Here is a 25,051-nt window from a genome sequence, read left to right as displayed (position 1 = left end):
ACAGTCTGAATCAGTATGTAAGCCAGCAACTGCTACTAAGAACATCAAAAGTCTCATCGAAAAATATGATCCGAATGAAAAGATGCACTTCCTTCGTGCCGTGGCTCATAATTTAAAGTTATTTTATATATTCTAGTAGTCCTCTTCTGAGTAGTAATGGAGTTTCGCAACTAAGGCGACGAAAATACAGCCAAGGGAACGAATCACCCTAGGGAACGAATTACCCTAGGGGACCAATTCTCCAGGGATGAATAACCCGGGGGTGAATCAACCGGGACATTTCACCCGGGGACGAATCACCCTCGCACCACCATGCGGACTATATTTATCTGAATTAAGTCGATCACGTTTTAGGTTTTGGGGTGAAGAAATGACCAATAAGATGCCAGGAAATGAGGTGAAGGAGCCAGTAGGATATCTTGTTATTTTAGCCAATGACCAGGAAGGAAGACTCAGAGCGAACACTGGAAGTGGGGTGTGAAATTCCCTTGAGAGGTAGAGAACGAGGAGAAAGATTAAAAATAGAATAGACTGGCTGGCCATGGGCACACGTGGGATGAATATATGAACACGCCGCATGTGTGATGGATATATGAAATGGTGAGTATATATATATATATATATATATATATATATATATATATATATATATATATATATATATATATATATATATATATATATATATATATATATATATATATATATATATAAGAATTGTTGAGACTGATAGACACTTGCTGGCCAGTTTAATCCTTTAAACTGCTGCTAGCTGACTAGTGTGTGGTGGTGTTTGGTGATATGGTGTAGTATGATGTGGTGTTGTGCAGTACAGTGTGGTGTGGTGCGATGTTGTGCAGTGTGGTGTGGTGTGGTGTGGTATAGTGTGGTGTGATGCAGTGTGGTGTTGTGTGGTGAGGTGTGGTGTGGTGTGGTGTGGTGAGATGTAGTGTGATGTGATGTGGTGTGGCGCATTGTGGTGTGGTGTGGTGTACTGTGGTATTGTGGTGTGCTGTAGTGCACTGTGGTGCGGTGTGGTGTGGTGTGGTGTGGTGCAGTATGGTGTGGTGTGGTGTGGTACAGTGTGTTTTGATATAGTGTGGTGTGGAGCAGTGTGGTGTGGTGTGGTGCAGTGTGGTGCATCGTCGTGTGGTGTGGTGCAGTGTGGTGTGGTGCGGTGTAGTGTGCTGTGGTGCAGTGTGGTGTGGTGCAGTTTGGTGTGGTGTGGTGTGGTGTGGTGTGATACAGTGTTGTGTGATATAGTGTTGTACAGTGCTGTGTGGTGTGGTGCATTACAGGATGGTGTGATGCAGTGTTGTGTGGTGCGATGCAGCGTTGTGTGGTGTGGTGTGGTGTGGTGTGGTGGAGCATAGTGTGGTGTGGGGCAGTGTGGTGTGGTGCAGTGTGGTGTAGAGTAGTGTGGTGTAATGTGGTGTGGTGTTGCATGGTGCAATATGCTGCAGAGTGGTGTGGTGTTGTGTGGTGTGGTGTGGTGGAGTGTGGTGTGGTGTATTATGTTGTGGTGTGGTGCACTGTGGTGTGGTATGGTGTGGTGTGGTGTGGTGCAATATTGTGTTGTGTGGTGCACTGTGGTGTGGTGTGGTGTGGTGTGGTGTGGCGTGGTGTGGTGCAGTATTGTGTTGTGTGGTGCATTATGGTGTGGTGTGGTGCACTGTGATGTGTTGTGGTGTGGTGTGGTGCAATATTGTGTTGTGTGGTGTGGTGTGGTGCATTATGGTGTGGTGTGGTGCACTGTGGTGTAGTGTGTTGTGGTGTGGTGCAGTGTGCTGTGGTGTGGTGCAGTGTGGTGTGGTGCAGTGTTGTGTGGTGTAGTTTGGTGTGGTCCAGTGTGGTTTAATGTGGTGTGGTGTGGTATGGTGCAGTATGGTGTACTGTGGTGTGGTGTGGTGTAGTGTGATGTGGTATGGTGTGGTGCAGTTTGATACAGTGTGGTGTGGTGCAGTGTGGTGTGGCGTGGTGTGGTGGAGTGTGGTTTGGTGTGATGTGGTGTAGTGTGGTGTGGTGAGATGTGGTGAGATGCAGTATGGTGCAGTGTGGTGTGATGTAGAGTGCAGTGTGGTGCAGTGTGGTATGGTGTGGTGGAGTGTGGTCTGGTGGAGTGTGGTGCAGTGTGGTGCAGCTTGGTGTGGTGTGGTGCAGTGTGGTGTAATGTGGTGTGGTGTGGTGCAGTGTGGTGAAGTGTGGTGTGGTGTGGTGTGGTGCGTTGTGGTGCAGTGGTGTGTTGTGTGGTGTGGTATGGTGCAGTATTGTATGGTGCATTGTGGTGCTGTGTTGTGTGGTGTGGCGTAGTGTGTTTTGGTGTGGTGCAGTGTGGTGTGGTGGTGTGGTGCATGTGGTGTGGTACAGTGTGGTTCAGTGTGGTGTGGTTACGTCTAGTGTGGAAAAGTGTGGTGCATTCTGGTGTTGTGGAGAGTTATGCAGTGTGGTACAGAGTGGTGCGGTAGATTGTGGTGCAATTGCGATTGTGGCAGTGATGATGGTTGGCGATGGTGAGAGTGGTAGTGGTTGTGATGGTGGTGACGGTAGTAGTAGTGGTGATGATGGTGATAATGATGATGATTATAGTCTTGTTATTGGTGATTGTGATGCAGTGGTGATGATGTGGTTGGGGGGAGGAGGAAGAGCGAGGTCCTGAAGGGGGTGTCAAGACGAGCACAAAATAGTGTTAGGGCCCAAGGTCATTTTGGGACTTTTAAGCTTCCACGTACTACATTTACAACCATGACTGCCTGCCACGTATTTTTGTCATTATTTTCATTAGAAGTAGTGTTAGCAGTTGATCACTCAAGTCAACAAAAGATACTGTCAACGTGGCTTTTCTGTTCTGGTAAAGAGTAGGCCCTTATTCAGGACAGAAGAGTAGGTTGAGTCTAGCTGGTTGCACACACACACACACACACACACACATGATGATGCGTTTCTCAAGACTCAGTATCAAGCACATGGAGGAATAGAAAATGGAGGTCTTCTCCCTCTTCTTCCTCCTCCTCCTCCTCTTCCTCCTCCTCCTCTACTAACTTTCACGCTATTCTATTAATGAAGGACCGCTAACATTTACTTATCAAATGAAACAAAACAAAACGAAACATTTTAACGAAAGAGAGATGACATGTCCGGAAATCGTGCGCGCGCGCGCTTGTAAGTGTTTGTATATGTGTTTGTGTGTGTGTGTGTGTGTGTGTGTGTGTGTGTGTGTGTGTGTGTGTGAACAGAACCCCAGTGCAAATAAAAAATTTCGCTTCCTTTTCTATATTTTTGCCTGACCTTCCTCCTCCTTCTCCTTTTTTTCTAATTCAGCTGTGCAAGGACCCAAAGGTTTAATTGTTGTTTTTAGGTTATGGTTATATGAATATCGCTGGCAACTCCCATCTCTCTCTCTCTCTCTCTCTCTCTCTCTCTCTCTCTCTCTCTCTCTCTCTCTCTCTCTCTCTCTCTCTCTCTCTCTCTCATTACATTTATTATTCTTACTTGTCTCTACACTATATATTTCATGCTGTTTTCTATATTTATTATCTTTCTTATATCTTACAACACACACACACACACACACACACACACACACACACACACACACACACACACACACACAGTTTTGTTGTTATGTACTCAAGCAGTAGGTTGAAAAAGTTAATACAGGTTACACGTCGTCTTCTTGTACATTGGCGTGTGGGTGTGTGTGGTGTCACGTGAGGGAGGTAGGTGTGCTGTAAGCTGACAACCAGTTTGGGTAAGTAGAGAGAGAGAGAGAGAGAGAGAGAGAGGGAGAGAGAGAGAGAGAGAGAGAGAGGGAGAGAGAGAGAGAAAGGATGTGTATGGGGTTAAGAGATTATGACATACAGACTAGTTGCGGAGAAGTGGGTAGATGATGTTCGTGGGCGTGCCGCGGTATAGCACGGGCGTGGGCGAGATGATATGTGCATAGGTGGAGAAAGTGGCAGGAGTGTGGCTATGGGTGTGGCTGTTGCAGAGGCAGTGGATGGGCGGAAGTGACGTCCTTCCTTCCCCGACCCGTGAGTCAAGGCCTGTGGTATTTCTATTTCCTGTCCGCCACCCGAGCACCTCCCCTGCCGTATCCTGCGTACTACTACTACTACTACTACTACTACTACTACTACTACTACTACTACTACCACCACTACTACTGGTACTACTGCTGTTGCTGTTACTACTATTACTACTACTACTACTACTACTACTATTACTAGTACTACTACTACTACTACTACTACTACTACTACCACCTCTACTACTGCTACTTATGGGGATAGAATCCAAGACCCGCCAAGCTCCTCTATGTGGGTGGGGCTTATGTCTCTTATGTCTCCCAAATTTTTGTGAACAATATATTAAGTAGTAGTATTAGTATTAGTAGTAGTAGTAGTAGTAACAGTAGAAGTAGTAGTAGTAGTAGTAGCAGTAGTAGTAGTAGTAGAAGTGCTAGAAATAATAGTAACAGGAGGAAATACAAAAGCAGGCAGTGAGTTCCAGATTTTACCAGAGAAAGCGATGAATGCTTGAGAATGCTGGTTAACTCTTGCATTAGAAAGGTGAACAGAAAAAGGAAGAGAGAAAGAAGAAAGTCTTGTGCAGCGAGGCCGTGGGAGGAGGGGAAGCATGCAGTTAGCAAGATCAGAAGAGCAGTTAGCATGAAAATAGCAGTAGAAGACAGCAGGAGATGCAACATTACAGCGATGAGAAAGACGATAAAGGCATTCAGTTAGAGGAGAGGAGTTGATAAGACGAAAAACTTTTGACTTCACCCTGTGAGTGGAACTCCCCCAAGACAAGTAAAGCATACCCCATACATTGACAGATAAGGCCCCTGTATAGAGTTAGCAGGTGGGGAGGGGTAAGGTTAAAAAAATAATAATAAATAAATAAATAAATAATAATAATAATAATAATAAATAAAAATTAGTAGAGGCATCTCAGAACGTTCAACTTTATAAAAGTTGTTTTAGCTAGAGATGAGATGTGAAGTTTCCAGTTAAGATTATAAGAAAAGGACAGAAAGAGGATGTTCAGTGTAGAAGAGTGTCAGTGAAGAACAAGGGATAATTGTCTGGAAGGTTGTGTCGAGTTGACAGATAGAGGAACTGAGTTTCTGAAGCACTGAACAATACCAAGTTTGCTTGGTGTTGTTCTTGGAGAAGTCAAGCGTTCTGTGGCTTCCCTGGTAAACTGCTTGGTTCCTGAAGAGTTGGACGTCTATGGAAAGACGTATGAAAGTGCAGGGTGGTATCATCAGCGCAGGAATGTATAAGACAAGAAGTTTGGTTTAGGAGATTATTGATGAATAATAGGAAAAGAATGAGTGGCAGTACAGAACCCTAAGGAACACCATTGTTAATAGATTCAGGAGAACAATGACTGTCTACCACCGCAGCAATAGAACTGACAGAAAGGAAAATTGAGATGAAGTTACAGAGAGAAGGATAGAAACCGTAGAAGGGTAGCTTGGAATTCAAAGCTTTTGATATGTCTAAGCCAACAGCAAAAGTTTCACCAAAATCTCTAAAAAGAGGCTGACGAAGACTCTGTAACGAAACCCGAAAGATCACCAGTAGACCGGCCTTCACGGAAACCGTACTGGTGATAAGATAGAAGGCTGTGAAGTGATAGATGTTCAAGAATCTTCCCATTGAGGATAGATTAAAAAAAAACATTAGATAGGAAAAAATTAAAGCAATGGGACAGTATTAAAAAAGAAAAAAAAATAGAACTGTCACCCTTTTAAGAATAGGCTTAATGTAGGCAAACTTCCAGCAAGAAGGAAAGGTAGATGTTGAGATACAGAGTTGAAAGAATTTGACTAGACAAGGTGCAAGCACGGAGGCGCAGTTTCAGACAATATTACGAGGGATCCCATCAGATCCAAAAGCATTCCGAATAATTCTAACAGGAAGCATGAAGTAGTCAGAGAGTGGAGGAGAAGGTAAAGTTTTTAGGAAAGGTTTCAGCGAATTGTTCAGCTTTAGAGATAGATGTGATAGTGATGATAGCAGTGGTGCCATCTAGTTGAAATAAAGGAGGGAAAAAGAAAAAGCAAAGTTGTGTTTTTGGCTAGGTGCCAGAAGTGATATATATATATATATATATATATATATATATATATATATATATATATATATATATATATATATATATATATATATATATATATATATATATATATATATATAAACAGTACAGACAGTCCTTACCGAGGTAAGGAGTGTGTGAGCCAGAATGAGAGTGGGCTGTGCGATTCCAGTTTTACTGTGAGGGCGGCAATTCAGCACCGATAGTACCATTTAAGGAGTGGCTCTGAGCTTCGATCGAGGCAGGAAAACACCTAGCTAACTTAATTAAACTCATTTACACTTTTTACTGTTGCAAGATCTAACCACCTGTTGCAAGATCTAAAAGCACTGCCTAGTGAGAACATACAAAACAGTGTGTGTGTGTGTGTGTGTGTGTGTGTGTGTGTGTGTGTGTGTGTGTGTGTGTGTGTGTGTGTGTGTGTGTGTATGTGTGTGTGTGTGTGTGTGTGTGTGTGTGTGTGTGTGTGTGTGTGTATGCGTGTGTGTGTGTGTGTGTGTGTGTGTGTGTGTGTGTGTGTGCGTGGGTGTGCGTGCGCGTGCGTACAGTCCTTTCATTCATTCCCAACCACTTCATTGTAGATCAGTGGCCGTGAGGACTCATGGTGCCTTTGCCATGGCTGCCGCCGCCGCCGCCGTCGCCACCGCGCCAGTGGATTATTCGCGTCTCAAGCTGCTATGCATCTTGGAGGGTCCGGGAGCAATCGTGCTCTCACACGCCCTGAAATGCGGCACAAACAAGACCACCTCTGTCACCCTCTTGGATTACCTGACGAACCTCCCAGACATCTCGACAGCCAACTACCGCATGCTCAATGATAAGCAGAAGAGGGATGTTTTTACCTCCCTTGAGAAAACTCATATGGCCAATGACCCCTCGTGCCAAAGCTTTGATATAACACTGCTCCACAAGTGCATAAAACAGGCATGTGAAAATGTTGCAGGACCCAATGATGCATGCTGGCAAGATGATACAGCAATGGAAGGTCTGATCACTAAAATAAAAGACGAGAGAAACAAGTGTGTACACCATAGAACTCAAATTACAGACGAACAACATTTCATGAAAAAAGTCAGTGACCACAAGAGCTTCTTCGACAGAGCTCTTCAGGCTATCAAGGACAAGTACGGAGTCTCTGACGCTGAGACCACAATCATCAGAGACAACATAACAAGGCAGATACAAGATATATTGCAGGCCTTTACTGAAAACGTCATCTTAAAGATGGATCTTAATAAACGGCTCTGTTTCTTTAAGAAAGAGTCAGTGAATCATCTGAGAAATATTTACAAACAGTTTGAATATTTTGACCCATTGTCCTTCCTGAGTGGATCCCAAGAAGAACGGGTTCACATCCAGACTGTATTCTCAAAACTTGTCCTTAAAGAACAATCAAAAACCACTGAAATTGACTGTTTGCGTCTCTTAAAATTCTTAAAACCAAAGCCTGAGGACTCGCAGCTTCTGCAGCTCGTCCAGAACCAAAGGCCACAACTTGCTGTCGTGAGCGGGGTGGCCGGAAGTGGCAAGACCACCCTGCTCACTTTCATCTTGTCAGAGTGGCTTAAAGAACAGTGTGACCGCAGCGTCAAGCACCTGGAGGAGTACGACATTGTACTCCGAATACTGTGCCGGGACAGAGATGCCGAAGATCTGGAGACATTCCTGGACCTGGTCCTCCCGTCTAATCTGTCAGTGTTTAATGAGCCTCTCGTGAACTTTTTAAAACACTGTAAAGTGCTCTTCCTCATTGATGGGCTGGACGAGCTGAACAACACTTCTGAAAAGCTCGTCACTGATATTCTAAATGTATGCAAATATACCAGAAATTTCTCAATTCTCGTCACCTCAAGACCAGAACGAGTGTCTGATTTCTTGGCCTGCACGCGACAGGACTATAAACAGTGGCAGATATCTATCGAAGGGATTCATTTCAGCAAGAGAATGAAGTTTGCACTCCAGTACTGTACCTCTACAAACCAGGATAGGTTGAAGGAGCTGATAGCAAAAAGAAACAACACAATATTGTTCGAGCTCCCACTCAATCTGATATTCCTGGTTACATTATTTGAAGACAATCCTAATTGCATTAAGGAAAATACTACCCAGTCCAGTTTGTATACCAACATCCACGAGTGGTGCACAGAAAAGCTGTGTCACAGAATATCCGTGGACCCTATATGGGGGAAGAAGAGGCCACATACCCGCAACACAAGGATAAAAAGAGTGTTGAAAGAGATGTACCAAATGGCGCTACAAGTCCTCCTGCAGGACAGACTGAGCCTCTCAGACGAGGACACCGAACGGCTGACCGATTGCTGCGAGACAGAGGATTTGCCAACCTACCAAGTCCTAGGAGCCTTCTTCACTCTGCGGTCGTCCGTCACCAATAGAATAGCCAAAAGAAAATATTACATACCACACAAAGGACTGCTGGAGTACTATGCAGCCCGACATATCATTCAACGCCTTCAGGATGGATTGCTCTCAGAATCAGGAGCTATTATGAGCCTGCTTCAGGGTGCCCATCATCCACAGACACAGCCTTTAGATCTTAAAGGTCTGCGTAACCTGTTCTGGCACGTGGCAGGCCTCTTGAGTACACCAGGCGCGCCAAAACTTCCCGAGGCTATAAAGGAAGCAGTAAACTTGCTTGCGGAGACTGGTGCAGAATGGAATGAATGGCTATCACTAGTGGAAGACACGTATTTCAATGAATGCTTCCTGCAGGATATCGCTCATCATGTGAGAGAAAACCCTCCTCATGACACTGTAACGATAACAGACACAACATTGGCCAGCAATGCAGCACTACTTCCTTATATTCCTCCAAGGAAAGTGATATTAAAAATGAAGAACGAAAAAGTTAATGTGAAGAACATTCATGCACTGACTGGTCACAGCTGCAGTGAGTTGTATCTGAATCACCATTTCAAACATCCCGGCCAAGTGCCCGCTTCGGACGCCATCCTAGACGCTCTAGACAGGTAAATTTTTATCTATGTAGGGTGTCCCACGATGAAAGTCACATATTCAGAGAAATGTAAGACCAATTCATTATAAGACGGAAGGATTCCATGGACAATTGGTTTTAACGCCATTCTTTAGAAGCTATAAGACATTTAAATATGAAAGCGCATTAACAGCAAGTGTTTGCACACGAAACGTAGAACTGTTCGTGATTGTCATAATGAAGTTCGTCGTATTGCTAACTGTTCAAACGTTACATCGCGTTCTTAAATAAAATTTTGTTTATTAATCAAAATTCTAATATGAAATCAAATAACACTCTCACATATATATATATATATATATATATATATATATATATATATATATATATATATATATATATATATATATATATATATATATATATATATATATATATATATATTCACACACTTTCCCTATCCTTATTTTCAGTCCAATGCTGAATGTTGCGTTTATGTACGCAACATTAACAGAAAATGTCAAAACCTTTCAAGATCTAACTCCCCTCGTGATTTCTGGCAGCTAGCCAAAAATATCTCCAATAACTTTGCTTCTTCTTCTTTCCCTCCTCTATTTCAACCAGATGGCACCACTGCTATCACATCTATTTCTAAAGCTGAACTCTTCGCTCAAACCTTTGCTGAAAACTCTACCTTGGACGATTCTGGGCTTGTTCCTCCCTCTCCTCCACCCTCTGACTACTTCATGCCACGTATTAAAATTCTTTGCAATGATGTTTTCCATGCCCTCGCTGGCCTAAACCCTCGGAAGGCTTATGGACCTGATGGGGTCCCTCCTATTGTTCTCCGAAACTGTGCCTCCGTGCTTGCACCTTGCCTAGTCAAACTCTTTCAGCTCTGTCTGTCAACATCTACCTTTCCTTCTTGCTGGAAGTTTGCCTACATTCAACCTGTTCCTAAAAAGGGTGACCGTTCTAATCCCTCAAACTACCGTCCTATTGCTTTAATTTCCTGCCTATCTAAAGTTTTTGAATCTATCCTCAACAGGAAGATTCTTAAACATCTATCACTTCACAACCTTCTATCTGATGGCCAGTATGGGTTCCGTCAAGGCCGCTCTAATGGTGATCTTCTGGCTTTCCTTACTGAGTCTTGGTCATCCTCTTTTAGAGATTTTGGTGAAACTTTTGCTGTTGCCTTGGACATATCAAAAGCTTTTGATAGAGTCTGGCACAAAGCTTTGATTTCCAAACTACCCTCCTACGGTTTCTATCCTTCTCTCTGTAACTTCATCTCAAGTTTCCTTTCTGACCGTTTTATTGCTGCTGTGGTAGACGGTCACTGTTCTTCTCCTAAATCTATTAACAGTGGTGTTCCTCAGGGTTCTGTCCTGTCACCCACTCTCTTCTTATTGTTCATTAATGATCTTCTAAACCAAACTTCTTGTCCTATCCACTCCTATGCTGATGATACCACCGTGCACTTTTCCACGTCTTTTCATAGACGTCCAACCCTTCAGGAGGTAAACATATCACGCAGGGAAGCCACAGAACGCTTGACTTCTGATCTTTCTAAAATTTCTGATTGGGGCAGAGCAAACTTGGTATTGTTCAATGCCTCAAAAACTCAATTCCTCCATCTATCAACTCGACACAGCCTTCCAGACAACTATCCCCTCCTCTTCAATGACACTCAACTGTCCCCCTCTTCTACACTGAACATCCTCGGTCTGTCCTTTACTTATAATCTGAACTGGAAACTTAACATCTTATCTCTAGTTAAAACAGCTTCTATGAAGTTAGGTGTTCTGAGACGTCTCCGCCTGTTTTTCTCATCCCCCCAGCTGCTAACCCTGTACAAGGGCCTTATCCGTCCATGTATGGAGTATGCTTCACATGTCTGGGGGGGTTCCACTCATACTGCTCTTCTAGACAGGGTGGAATCAAAAGCTTTTCGTCTCATCGACTCCTCTCCTCTAACTGACTGTCTTCAGCCTCTCTCTCACCGCCGCAATGTTGCATATCTAGCTGTCTTTTGCCGCTATTTTCATGCTAACTGCTCTTCTGATCTTGCTAACTGCATGCCTCCCCTCCTTCCGCGGCCTCGCTGCACAAGACTTTCTTCTTTCTCTCTCCCCTATTCTGTCCATATCTCTAATGCAAGAGTTAACCAGTATTCTCAATCATTCATCCCTTTCTCTGGTAAACTCTGGAACTCCCTGCCTACTTCTGTATTTCCACCTTCCTATGACTTGAATTCCTTCAAGAGGGAGGTTTCAAGACACTTCTTCATCAATTTTTGACCACTGCTTTGACCTTTTATGGGACTGGCATTTCAGTGGGCATATTTTTTTATTGGATTTTTGTTGCCCTTGGCCAGTGTCCTTCTTACATAAAAAAAAAAAAAAAATTAACCTATTCTCATGCCCTTGCTCTTGAATCTTCCGAGTTTCCCACCATCTGGCTACGACTACTTACTCACCATCGAAACTAAATTTATCTGTGCTGTATACCTCTCACCTAACTCCTCTGACTACAAGAAATTCTTTGACTACTTAACTTCCAAAGTGGACCACATTCTGACTCTCTTCCCTTTTCCGGAGATCTCCATTCTTGGAGACTTCATTGTTCACCACCAGCTTTGGCTTTCCTTTCTCCCTTCACTGACTATCCTGGTGAACTTGCCTTCAACTTTGCTATCCTCCACGACCTAGAGCAATTGGTGCAACACCCTACTTGTATTCCTGACCGTCTTCTAGATAAGCCCAACATTCCTCATCTTTTTTTAACCTCTAATCCTTTTGCTTACGCTGTCACCCTCTCTTCTCCGTTGGACTCCTAGAATCACAATCTCATATCTTGTTCTATCCCTCCAATCCCTCCCCCGGATCCCCCTAAGCGGAAGTGCCTCTGGCGTTTTGCCTCTGCTAGTTGGGGGGACCTGAGGAGGTAATTTGCTGATTTTCCTTAGAATGACTACTGCATCCGTATCAAAGACCCGTCTCTGCGTGTCGAACGCATAACAGAGGTGATAGTGTTTGGCATTAAGGCGTACATTCCTCACTCTTTTTCTCGACCTAAAGCTTCCAAACTCTGGTTTAACACAGCCTGATCTCGTGCTATACATGATAGAGAGGTGGCCTACTAAAGGTACTCTCCATCACCAGAATCTCGTGCACTTTATATTTCTGCCAGGAACCATGCCAACTCTACCTTGGGTAATTCAGGGGTTGTTCTTCCCACTCTTCCTCCCTCTGACTACTTCATGCTAGCTATTGAAATTCTTCTCAATGATATTTTCCATCCACTCGCTGGCCCTTGGAGGAAGGCTTATGGACCTGATGGGGTCCCTCCTATTGTTCTCCGAAACTGCGCCTCCGTGCTTATACCTTGCCCAGTTAAACTATTTCTGTCTGTCAACATCTACCTTTCCTTCTTGCTGGAAGTTTGCCTACATTCATCCTGTTCCTAAAAAGGGTGACCGTTCTAATCCCTCAAACTACCGTCCTATTGCTTTAATTTCCTGCCTATCTAAAGTTTTTTAATCAACAGGAAGATTCTTAAACATCTATCACTTCACAACTTTCTATCTGATGGCCAGTGTGGGTTCCATCAAGGCCACTCTATTGGTGATCTGGCTTTCCTTGCTGAATCTTGGTCATCCTCTTTTAAAGATTTTGGTGAAATTTTTGCTGTTATCTTAGACATATCAAAAGCTTTTGATAGAGTCTGGCACAAAGCTTTGATTTCCAAACTACCCTTCTACGGCTTCTATCCTTCTCTCTGTAACTTTATCTCAAGTTTGCTCTCTTACCGTTCTATTACTTCTGAGCTAGACAGTCACTGTTCTTCTCCTAAATCTATTAACAGTGGTGTTCCTCAGGGTTCTGTCCTGTCACCCATCCTCTTCCTATTATTCATCAATGATCTTCTAAACGAAACTTATTGTCCTATCCACTCCTACGCTGATGAAATCATCCTGAACTTTTCCTTGTCTTTTTCATAGACGTCTAACCCTTCAGGAAGTAAACAGTTTAAGCAGAGAAGCCACAGAACCGCTGACTTCTGCTCTCTCTAAAATTTCTGATTGGAGCAGAGCAAACATGGTATTGTTCAATGCCACAAAAAACTTAATTCCTCCTTCTATCAACTCGACACAACGTTCCAGACAACTATCTCTTCTTCTTCAATGACACTCAACTGCCCTCCATTTCTACAGTGAACATCCTCAGTCTGTCTGTTTCTTATAATCTAACCTGGAAACTTCACATCTCATTTCTAGCTAAAAATAGTTTCTATGAAGCTAGGCATTCTGAGATGTCTTCGCTAGTTTTTATCACACCCCCTACACTAGATGCTAACTCTGTACAAGAGCCTTATCCATCTATGTATGGAGTATGCTTTATATGTCTGGGGAGGTTCCACTCATACCGCTCTTTTAGACAGGGTGGAATCAAAATCTTTTTCGTCTCATCAGTTTCGCTCCTGTAACTAACCGTCTTCAACCTCTTTCTTATCACCGCAATGTTGCATCTCTCGGTATCTTCTACCGTTATTTTCATGCTAACTGTTCTTGTGATCTTACTGATTGTGTGCCTCCCCTCCTCCCGCGGCCTCGCTGCACAGAGCTTTTTTGTTTCTTTTACCCCTATTCTGTCCACCTCTTAATTGCAATATTCTCAATCATTCTTCCTTTTCTTTGGTAAACTCTGGAACTCCCTGCCTGCTTCTGTATTTCCACCTTCCTTTGACCTGAATACCTTCAAGAGGGAGATTTCAAGACACTTATCCTTCAATTTTTGACTACTGCTTCGGACCCTATCCGGGGACCGGCATCTCAGTTGGCTTCTTTTTTTTTTTATATATATGTATGTATGTATGTATGTATGTGTGTGTGTGTGTGTGTGTGTGTGTGTGTGTGTGTGTGTGTGTGTGTGTGTGTGTCTGTGTGTGACGGTATGACAATTTAACTACAAGGTACAACGTATGTATACATATGTATACATATGTATACTTAAGAGAAGTAGGAGGAGGATTTAGAAGATAGAACGTAGGAGGAAGTGCAGAGAACTTAGTCAAAATGTGTAGATATGACACCAAGGAGGAGGAAGAGAAGGAGGAGGATGTGAAGGAAGAGGAGGAGAAGGTAGGGAGATAAGGATGAGGGGAGGATGAGGAGGAGGAGGAGGAGGAGGAGGAGGAGGAGGAGGAGGAGGAGGAGGAGGAGGAGGAGGAGTTTGGGAGGGGGAGGGGGAGGAGGAAGAGGAAGAAGAGGATGAGGAGGAGGAGGAGAAGGAATAGGAGGAGGAAGAGGAAGAGGAAGAGGAGCAGGAAGAAGAGGAAGAGGAGGAGGAGAAGGAGGATGAGGAGGAAGAGGAATAGGAAGAGGAAGAGGAAGAGGAAGAAGAGGAAAAGGAAGGAAGGAAGGTGGAGGTGTACAAGACTTAGTCAAAATGTGTCATGTTAACATATAAATAATAATAATAATAATAATAATAATAATAATAATAATAATAATAATAATAATAATAAAAATAATAATAATAATAATAATAATAGTATTAGTAGTATTAGTATTAGTATTAGTATTAGTATTAGTAGTAGTAGTAGTAGTAGTAAAACAGTAATAACATACGATAATAATAATGATAGTAGCATTAGTAGCAGTAGTAGTAGTAATAAATAGTATACAAAGGAAGAACAAACAGGAACAGACACTGAAGTCTTTTGGGTAACTATTCTACTCTAGCTATTTACTAGTGAAAGAGACAGGATGGCACAGGAGAAGGCCTCTCCCAACCTCCCCATCCCTCCAGCTGAAGCTGGCCGGAAAAAGGAAATAGTACCATGTTGCATCGAAAAACAACATGGAATCTGAGAAAAAAGTAAGAGATATGAGGTCTTTTTTTTTTTTTATGTAGGAAGGACACTGGGCAAGGGCAACAAAAATCCAATAAAAAAATGCACACTGAAATGCCAGTCTCATAAAAGGGTCAAAGCAGTGGTCAAAAATTGATGAATAAGTGTCTTGAAACCTCCCTCTTGAAGGAATTCAATTCATAGGAAGGAGGAAATACAGACGCAGGCAGGGAGTTCCAGAGTTTACCAGAGAAAGGGATGAATGACTGAGTATACTGGTTAACTCTTGCGTTAGAGAGGTGGACAGAATAGGAGTGAGAGAAAGAAGAAAGTCTTGTGCAGCGAGGCCACGGGAGGAGGGGAGGCATGCAGTTAGCAAGATCAGAAGAGCGGTTAGCATGAAAATACCGGTAGAAGACAGCTAGAGATGCAATATTGCGGCGGTGAGAGACAGTCAGTTAGAGGAGAGGAGTTGATGAGACGAAAAGCTTTTGATTCCACCCTGTCTAGAAGAGCAGTATGAGTGGAACCCCCCCAGACATGTGAAGCATATTCCATACATGGACGGATAAATAAGGTCCTTGTACAGAGTTAGCAGCTGGGGGGTGAGAAAAACTGGCAGAGACGTCTCAGAACACCTAACTTCATAGAAGCTGTTTTAGCTAGAGATGAGATGTGAATATGATGTGATTATAAGTAAAGGACAGACCAAGGATGTTCAGTGTAGAAGAGGGGGCAGTCACAGCCTGCTCTCTAAAGACAACTCTCTTCCTCCACACAAAACTACAAGCACCTAATGACACACAACCTTCACTCAAAAATTTTACAATCATCATGGCGAGTCCTACACCAGCTTCGGAGTCCCCATCTGGGGAGGGGACCATAAATGTCCCCAGGTCGGACTGCCTTTCTGTCGACGACCCTAAGTGTCTTGACACTCCCTTAACTTTTTCTTCATTAACTTCTGCAACATTCGCGGTCTAAGATCTAATTTTCAATCTGTAGAACACCATCTCTCCTCTTCTAAATCTCATCTTCTTTTCCTCACTGAAACTCAGGTGTCTGAGGCAACTGACAGTAGCCCCTTTTCGGTTCCCTCTTACTTTCTCTATCCTCATTTTCGATCCAAAGCTGGATGCTGCGTTTATGTGCGCAATGACTTAACCTGCTCTCGTGCCCACGCTCTTGAATCTTCGGAGTTTTTCACCATCTGGCTACGACTACAGAGTCACTCTCAGAGTAAATTTATCTGTGCAAGAAACCGTAGGAGGGTAGTTTGGAAATCAAAGCTTTGTGCCAGACTCTATCAAAAGCTTTTGATATGTCCAAGGCAACACCAAAAGTTTCACCAAAATCTCTAAAAGAGGATAACCAAGACTTAGTAAGGAAAGCCAGATGATCACCAGTAGAGCGGCCTTGACGGAACCCAGATAGATGTTTAAGAATCTTCCTGTTGAGGATAGATTCAAAAACTTTAGATAGGCAGGAAATTAAAGCAATAGCATGGTAGTTTGAGGGATTAGAACGGTCACTCTTTTTAGGAACAGGTTGAATGTAGGCAAACTTCCAGCAAGAAGGAAAGGTAGATGTTGACAGACAGAACTGAAAGAGTTTGACTAGGCAAGGTGCAAGCACGGAGGCACAGTTTCGGAGAATAATAGGAGGGACTCCATCAGGTCCATAAGCCTTCCGAGGGTTTAGGCGAGCGAGGGCATGGAAAACATCATTGCGAAGAATTTTAATAAGTGGCATGAAGTAGTCAGAGGGTGGAGGAGAGGGAGGAACAAGCCCAGAACCGTCCAAGGTAGAGTTTTCAGCAAAGGTTTGAGCGAAGAGTTCAGGTTTAGAAATAGATGTGATAGCAGTGGTGCCATCTTTTTGAAATAGAGGAGGGAAAGAAGAAGAAGCAAAGTTATTGGAGATATTTTTGGCTAGATGTCAGAAATCACGAGGGGAGTTAGATCTTGAAAGGTTTTGACATTTTCTGTTAATGAAGGAATTTTTGGCTAGTTGGAGAACAGACTTGGCATGGTTCCGGACAGAAATATAAAGTGCATGAGATTCTGGTGATGGAAGGCTTAAGTACCTTTTGTGGGCCACCTCTCTATCATGTATAACACGAAAACAAGCTGTGTTAAACCAAGGTTTAGGACGAGAAAAAGAGTGAGGAATGTACACCTCCATGCCAGACACTATCACCTCTGTTATGCGCTCAGCACACAAAGATGGGTCTCTGACACGGAAGCAGTAGTCATTCCAAGGAAAATCAGCAAAATACCTCCTCAGGTCCCTCCAACTAGCAGAGGCAAAACGCCAGAGGCACCTTCGCTTAGGAGGATCCTGAGGAGGGATTAGAGCGATAGGACAAGATAAAGATATGAGATTGTGATCGGAGGAGCCCAACGGAGAAGAAAGGGTGACAGCATAAGCAGAATTATTAGAGGTCAGGAAAAGGTCAAGAATGTTGGGTGTATCTCCAAGATGGTCAGGAATACGAGTAGGGTGTTGCACCAATTGCTCTAGGTCATGGAGGATAGCAAAGTTGTAGGTTAGTTCGCCAGAGTGGTCAGTGAAGGGAGAGGAAAGCCAAATCTGGTGGTGAACATTGAAGTCTCCAAGAATGGAGATCTCTGCAAAAGGGAAGAGGGTCAGAATGTGCTCCACTCTGGAAGTTAAGTAGTAGTTGCCCTTGGCCAGTGTCCTTCCTACATAAAAAAAAAAAAAAAGTTGAGTGTCATTGAAGAAGAGGGGATAGTTGTCTGGAAGGTTGTGTTGAGTTGATAGATGGTGGAATTCAGTTTTTGAGGCATTGAACAATACCAAGTTTGCTCTGCCCCAATCAGAAATTTTAGAAAGATCAGAAGTCAAGCGTTCTGTGGCTTCCCTGCGTGAAATATTTATCTCCTGAAGGGTTGGACGTCTGTGAAAAGACGTGGAAAAGTGCAGGGTGATATCATCAGCGTAGGAGTGAACAGGACAAGAAGTTTGGTTTAGAAGATCATTAATGAATAATTAGAAGAGAGTGGATGACAGGACAGAACCCTGAGGTTAATAGATTTAGGAGAAGAACAGTGACTGTCTACCACAGCAGCAATAGAACGGTCAGAAAGGAAACTTGAGATGAAGTTACAGAGAGGAGAGAAACCGTAGGAGGGTAGTTTGGAAATCAAAGCTTTGTGCCAGACTTTATCAAAAGCTTTTGATATGTCCAAGGCAACAGCAAAAGTTTCACCAAAATCTCTAAAAGAGGATGACCAAGACTCAGTAAGGAAAGCCAGAAGATCACCAGTAGAGCGGCCTTGACGGAACCCATACTGGCGATCAGATAGAAGGTTGTGAAGTGATAGATGTTTAAGAATCTTCCTGTTGAGGATACATTCAAAAACTTTAGATAGGCATGAAATCAAAGCAATAGGACGGTAGTTTGAGGGATTAGAGCGGTCACTCTTTTTAGGAACAGGTTGAATGTAGGCAAACTTCCAGCAAGAAGGAAAGGTAGTTGTTGACAGACAGAGCTGAAAGAGTTTGACTATTCAAGGTGCAAGCACGGAGGCACAGTTTCGGAGAACAATAGGAAGGACCCCATCAGGTCCGTTAGCCTTCCGAGGGTTTAGGCCAGTGAGGGCATGGAAAACATCATTGCGAGGAATTTTAATAGATAGCATGAAGTAGTCAGAGGGTGGAGGAGAGGGAGGAACAATCTCAGAATCATCCAAGGTAAAGTTTTTAGCAAAGGTTTGAGCGAAGAGTTCAGCTTTAGAAATAAATGTGATAGCAGTGGTGCCATCTGGTTGAAACAGAGGAGGGAAAGAAGAAGAAGCAGAGTTATTGCAGATATTTTTGGCTAGATGCCAGAAGTCACGAGGGGTGTTAGATCTTGAAAAGTTTTGACACTCTGTTATTGAAGGAGTTTTTGGCTAGTTGGAAAACAGACTTGGCATGGTTCTGGGCAGAAATATAAAGTGCATGAGATTCTGGTGATGGAACGCTTAAGTACCTTTTTTTGGGCCACCTCTCTATCATGTATACCACGAGAACAAGCTTTGTTAAACCAAGGCTTAGAAGGTTTAGGACGAGAAAAAGAGTGAGGAATATATGTCTCCATGCCAGACACTATCACCTCTGTTATGCGCTCAGCAAACAAAGATGGGTCTCTGACACGGAAGCAGTAGTCATTCCAAGGAAAATCAGCAAAATCCCTCCTCAGGTCCCCCCAACTAGCAGATGCAAAACGCCAGAGGCACCTTCGCTTAGGGGGAGCCCAACGGAGAAGAAAGGGTGACAGCATAAGCAGAAGTATTAGAGGTCAGGAAAAGGTCAAGAATGTTGGGCGTATCTCCAAGGTGGTCAGAAATACGAGTAGGGTGTTGCACCAATTGCTCTAGGTCGTGGAGTATAGCAAAGTTGTAGGCTAGTTCACCAGGAAAGTCAGTGAAGGGAGAGGAAAGCCAAATCTGGTGGTGAACATTGAAGTCTCCAAGAATGGAAATCTCTGCAAAAGGGAAGAGAGTCAGAATGTGCTCCACTTTGGAAGTTAAGTAGTCAAAGAATTTCTTATAGTCAGAGAAGTTAGGTGAGAGGTATACAGCACAGATTAATTTAGTTTGAGAGTGACTCTGTAGTCGTAGCCAGATGGTGGAAAACTCGGAAGATTCAAGAGCGTGGGCACGAGAGCAGGTTAAGTCACTGTGCACATAAACGAAACATCCAGCTTTGGATCGAAAATGAGGATAGAGAAAGTAGGAGGGAACAGAAAAGGGGCTACTGTCAGTTGCCTCAGACACCTGAGTTTCAGTGAGGAAAAGAAGATGAGGTTTAGAAGAGGAGAGGTGGTGTTCTACAGATTGAAAATTAGATCTTAGACCGCGAGTGTTACAAAAGTTAATGAAGAAAAAGTTGAGGGGGTGTCAAGACACTTAGGGTCGTCGACAGAAAGGCAGTCCGACCTGGGGACATTTATGGTCCCCTCCCCAGATGGGGACTCCGAGGCTGGTGTAGGAGTCCCCATGGTGATTTTAAAATTTTAGAGTGAAAGGTGTATGTGTTATTGGGTGCTTGTAGTTTTGTGTGGAGGAAGAGAGTTGTCTTTAGAGGGCAGGCTGTGACTGCCTTGTGTTGTGAGACACAAAGGGAAACGTTCAGTGAGGTCACAGCTGGGTTTAATGATAAGTTCACAGCACCCCCTGAATAGTGCTTTAGACCTCACCGGGAGTAATTATCGTTTAGGCAGGTGTCTATTGCCTCCTCCTGTGGTCTACTTCTACTACATACAATCTACATACAATCTTAACATTTGTGACATCTGATGAGGCGCTTCTTCTATAAAAATCTCATTTACTGAGGTACATATATCTGGATGACTATAGTGATGGGTGTGTTGCTCTACAAGGACTCTATTCCTTTTATGGTGACGGAGTCAGCAGCAAGTCGCCGAGGAACAAGCCTAAGGCCTCTTTACTCTTTGTTACTTAATAATTGTTTCCCTTCCTTAGTGAAATATACCCAATCAGATGAGAGATAGTACAGAGTAAATGTGTTCGCTATTCATACATGAACAAAAGCAACCGGGGATTACTTTCTAGATACTTGTCAAGGCAGGTTTTAAATGAATCGACAATACCTGAGTTAACGACTCTTGATGGAAGATAATTCTAGATATTTCTTTGAAATCGCTTACCTTTTATTTTAAAGTCATTGTTTCTTCTATCATTAGACTGGATGAATGTTAGGAAAAGTTCAGGTCTCTTTTCTGTGTGAACCCCTTAAACATTTTGTAAAGCAATACCAGGTCCCCTATTAGTCTGCGTCTGGAGAGAGAGAATAAATTTAGTTCTTTTAGGCGTTCCTCGTAAGGTTTATTGCAGAGCATTGGGATCATTTTTGTTACTCTACGTTGTATTTTTTCTATTTTCTCGATATTTTCTCAACAGTAGGTGAGAGAGAGAGAGAGAGAGAGAGAGAGAGAGAGAGAGAGAGAGAGAGAGAGAGAGAGAGAGAGAGAGAGAGAGAGAGAGAGAGAGAGAGAGAGAGAGAGAGAGAGAGAGAGAGAGAGAGAGAGAGAGAGAGAGAGAGAGAGAGAGAGAGAGAGAGAGAGAGAGAGAGAGAGAGAGAGAGAGAGAGAGAGAGAGAGAGAGAGAGATAACCATTGTGTGTGTGTGTGTGTGTGTGTGTGTGTGTGTGTGTGTGTGTGTGTGTGTGCGTGCGTGCGTGCAACAATTCAAAGCCTTGCCGTTGCAGGAGTCACCTCATAAAGTTCCTGGGTCACCTGAGTGCTGGCTGCCTGCCGCTGCTCCCTCAATCCCTTAGGAAACTTCATCTGGCCCTACCTAGCAATCAACACGCTGGCAGTCTCCTAGCAGCCCTCAACAGAACCATCCCATCTAAGGTGTATTGCCTTAGTGAGTGTGTGATGTTTTAAATGAAGATTACACTAATTTATGTAAGGGGATAATAAGTGGAAATAGGTTGGTATGTTTCTATGTTTCATACAGAGACGGCCACGTGTAGTTCTGATGGCTTCTTGCAGCTTCCCTTATTTTCTTTTCTTCTTATATTCTTATATGCAGCAATCCCCGAAGCTTTTTGTTCTCCTTGCGGAAACATTTTTCATACACTGCGTGAATATGTGTAACAGTGTGTGTGTGTGTGTGTGTGTGTGTGTGTGTGTGTGTGTGTGTGTGTGTGTGTGTGTGTGTGTTTTGGGTTTCAGCTAGCGATGTCCTTGCAGACATACACGTCCCTATGGCGATGGTAACACCAGAGATGCTTACATCGCCACTACCTGATGTCCACAGGGTGATTCTGGTCTTGTCTGACGTGGACAAAAGCGTGATGAAGGAAGCTTGTCTAGTGGCGGTGGCTCTCCATCCTAGAAAAAGAGGGTAAGTGTGAGAATACTCTCTCTCTCTCTCTCTCTCTCTCTCTCTCTCTCTCTCTCTCTCTCTCTCTCTCTCTCTCTCTCTCTCTCTCTCTCTCTAACAAACCTGCCAAAAAGTAAATTTAATTTCCATTTCCATACCAGGCATTATAAAAAGGAATGTTGATTAAATAACAAACACATACAATTTAATACCAAAGAAGAAATCAAGAAGAAAAAGAAATAAAAGCCAATAAAAATTAATACCAGAATGAAAAAACAAATAAAGTACATTTAAGGTACAAGAGTAAATTAATACATTTATTCCTATAAAAAAGAAAAAAAAGCAGGCAATCAAAGAAAAGAAAATCGATCACATTTTCAATCTTTCCAGGTACGGTACCATCACATTTCCCCGCAGCAGGATGAAGGCAGCAGAGTGGCGAAATCTACTGCATTACCTTGCTGCGGCTAGTGTCAGGGTGGAAACTATTAACGTATCAAAGGAAACTATCACGAAGAAGGAGGAGAGAGAGCTGCAGGCCCTGGCTGAAAATTTGCTGCAGTGTAGATTTTGGAGGTGAGCGTTTGTGTGTGTGTGTGTGTGTGTGTGTGTGTGTGTGTGTGTGTGTGTGTGTGTGTGTGTGTGTGTGTGTGTGTGTGTGTGTGTGTGTGTGTGTGTGTGTGTGTGTGTGTGTGTGTGTGTGTGTGTGTGTGTGTGTGTGTGTGTGTTGTGATAATGATAATAATAATAATTGTTCTGTGCGTGAGTGTGTGTGTGTGTGTGTGTGTGTGTGTGTGTGTGTGTGTGTGTGTGTGTGTGTGTGTGTGTGTGTGTGTGAGTGTGTGTGTGTGTGTGTGCGCGTGTGCGTATGTGTGTTTTGTGTGCGTGAGTGTGTGCGTGAGTGTTTGAGTGAGTGAGTGTGTGTGTGTGTGTGTGTGTGTGTGTGTGTGTGTGTGTGTGTGTGTGTGTGTGTGTGTGTATGTGTGTGTGTGTGTGCGTGTGTGTGTGTGTGTGTGTGTGTGTGTGTGTGTGTGTGTGTGTGTGTGTGTGTGTGTGTGTGTGTGTTGTGTGCGTGAGTGTGTGTTAGAGAGAGAGAGAGAGAGAGAGAGAGAGAGGAGAGAGAGAGAGAGAGAGAGAGAGAGAGAGAGAGAGAGAGAGAGAGAGAGAGAGAATGTACTGAGCATGTGATAAGTATGTATGCAAACTTAATTTATATGGCAACAATGTCTGGCTATACAATCTTCTTTTGCTTGGAGGTCACTCCCGGATAATTTTTTATACTTTGTTATATTTTTTTTCTTTCCTCTGTGAGGTTTACGAGGAGTAATGCTTCATAGCTGCACTAATTTCTCTCACTCTTGAACCGGCTACCGTCCTTTGCATCCATCCTGAGAAGACAAGTGACATGTTGGGTTGGCCCGGCAGGAAAGCGTTGCGTTGTTTACATCCACCAAATTATTGAGATATCCGAAAATTACATAACGCTCTTAATAATGCTCAGAAATAGTCTAAAGTTAGCTAGAAATATTGAAAATTAATTCACAAACATAAACTGCCACCAAAGGAGCGACATTTTGTTGTATTTGATTCAAAATAATGTTGCTACATTTAGAAAAGCCGCTACTTTAGCGGCATTTCTACTTGGGAGTAACTTTTACATTGATAGTTAAATTGCTTTTAGAAGCAACATCTAGGAGCGAAAACGAGGATGAAAGCACTTCGAGGAGTGCTCCTAGTTACAGGCCCCAGTTACTGAGTCAATCCCATTTATCTATCGGTCTGTCTGAGAAGCAGTTCCTTCCTATCTCTTTTGTATATCCAACTATTTCAAGCTGTGTATGCATCATTACCCTTGGCTTCTCCCACACAGGCACCATGACACTGATTTGTTCTCGGAATGGATTTAAAGAAGTTGATCCTGTTGATGATGATGACAATGATGATGATGATGATGATGATGATGATGATGATGATAATGATGAATAAGATGATAATGAAGACGAGGGGAAGAACCAGAAGGACAAGGAGGACGAGGAGAAGGAGCGGAAAAAAAGAAATCCTGGCTTTGGTACTGATATTCAGAGATGTACAAGTGATAAAAGGGTATAAGATCAGTAAGACTAATAATAAGTACCGATAGCACACACAAAAAATGTTTCTTCTTCTTCTTCTTCTTCTTCTTCTTCTTCTTTTTCTTCTTCTTCTTCTTCTTCTTCTTCTTCTTTCTTTCTTCTTCTTCTTCTTCTACTTGTTCTTGTTGTTCTTGCTCTTTTTCTCCTTCTTTTCTCCTTCTTCTTCTTCTTCTTCTTTTTCTTCTTCTTCTTCTCTTTCTTCTTCTTCTTTTCCTTCTCCTTCTTCTCTTTCTCGTTCTCTTTTTCCTTCTTCTGCTTCTCCTTTTCCTTCTCCTCCTTTTCTTTCTCCTTCTTCTTTTCCTCCTTCTCCTTCTCCTTTTCTCCTTCTCCTTCTCCTCCATCTTTTTATTACACTTATAATAATAATTAGACATTATTATTATTATTATCTTAAATATTATTATTATTACTATTATTATTATTATTATTATTATTATTATTATTATTATTATTATTATTATTATTATTATTATTATTATTATCATTATTATTATTATTACACTTATTGTTATTACAATCATCATGATTATTATGTGTTATGTTTTTCAAACTGCAATTAAAAGTTTAGTAGCTTTTCCATTATGTTCCATTAAGCCATAACTATGTAAAAAATCTTAATATTGTGACGCAATTGAATAATTTTAAGAGTTTTGGATAAAAAAAAAAAGAGAGATAAACTGTACATTTAAGACTTAAATATTTGTTGTTGTTAGAGTTGAGAATTTGTGTTTGTTTTGTTTACGTTAGAGATAAGATTTTTATTGGGATGTTGTTAAGCTAAATTACTTTTGAGAATAATTGCTTCTTATGATAAAAAAAAAAAAAAAACACTTTCTGTACACTTTTACACTATATTTTAAATGATATAAATGATACGCTATATTATAAATGATAACGACTTTTAAAAGTTTTTCCTTTAGATTCTCATTAAAAAATTTTAATGTTAACAATTGGGACCCATGGATACACTACGGTATGGTAATTCATCTATTACACCATTTGATATATGGAGACGAGGGGAAGAGGAGGAGGAGGAGGAGGAGGAGGAGGAGGAGGAGGAGGAGGAGGAGGAGGAGGAGGAAAAAGAAGAAGAGTAAAAGAGCAGAAGGAAGATTATGAAGAGGAGGAGGAGGAGGAGGAGGAGG

The 25,051-nt window shown here is 42.6% G+C and overlaps 2 protein-coding genes across 7 annotated transcripts; one reads left to right on the top strand and one right to left on the bottom strand.

The window, feature by feature from the left end:
• Positions 1-427: 427 nt before the first annotated feature.
• Positions 428-2,703, bottom strand: LOC135110821 (histidine-rich glycoprotein-like). The gene is made up of 5 exons (XM_064023392.1): positions 2,694-2,703; positions 2,234-2,418; positions 1,789-2,111; positions 996-1,532; positions 428-464 (listed from the first exon to the last, which is right to left on the bottom strand). Exons 1-5 carry the CDS (start codon positions 2,701-2,703, stop codon positions 428-430), a joined length of 1,092 nt encoding a protein of 363 aa, XP_063879462.1.
• An 877-nt stretch (positions 2,704-3,580) lies between these two features.
• LOC135110850 (uncharacterized) lies at positions 3,581-24,814 on the top strand. 6 transcript variants are annotated; one of them, XM_064023451.1, is made up of 6 exons: positions 3,586-3,748; positions 6,684-9,089; positions 21,152-21,312; positions 21,642-21,795; positions 22,165-22,350; positions 23,645-24,814. In XM_064023451.1, the coding sequence occupies exons 2-6, from the start codon at positions 6,718-6,720 to the stop codon at positions 23,679-23,681; spliced, it is 2,910 nt and encodes a 969-aa protein (XP_063879521.1). In that variant the 5' UTR covers positions 3,586-3,748; positions 6,684-6,717; the 3' UTR covers positions 23,682-24,814. The 6 variants fall into 6 exon arrangements, 2 of the variants coding, with proteins under 2 accessions (XP_063879521.1, XP_063879522.1); XM_064023452.1 differs by having other exon boundaries at positions 3,594-3,716; XR_010273460.1 differs by lacking the exon at positions 23,645-24,814 and having other exon boundaries at positions 3,582-3,748; positions 21,152-21,299; positions 21,709-21,795; positions 22,165-22,302.
• The last annotated feature ends 237 nt before the right edge of the window (positions 24,815-25,051 follow it).

Source organism: Scylla paramamosain, chromosome 21 (assembly GCF_035594125.1).
Source record: "Scylla paramamosain isolate STU-SP2022 chromosome 21, ASM3559412v1, whole genome shotgun sequence".
NCBI classification, from domain to species: Eukaryota; Metazoa; Arthropoda; class Malacostraca; order Decapoda; family Portunidae; genus Scylla; species Scylla paramamosain.
This window is presented reverse-complemented; position numbering and strand designations above follow the sequence as displayed.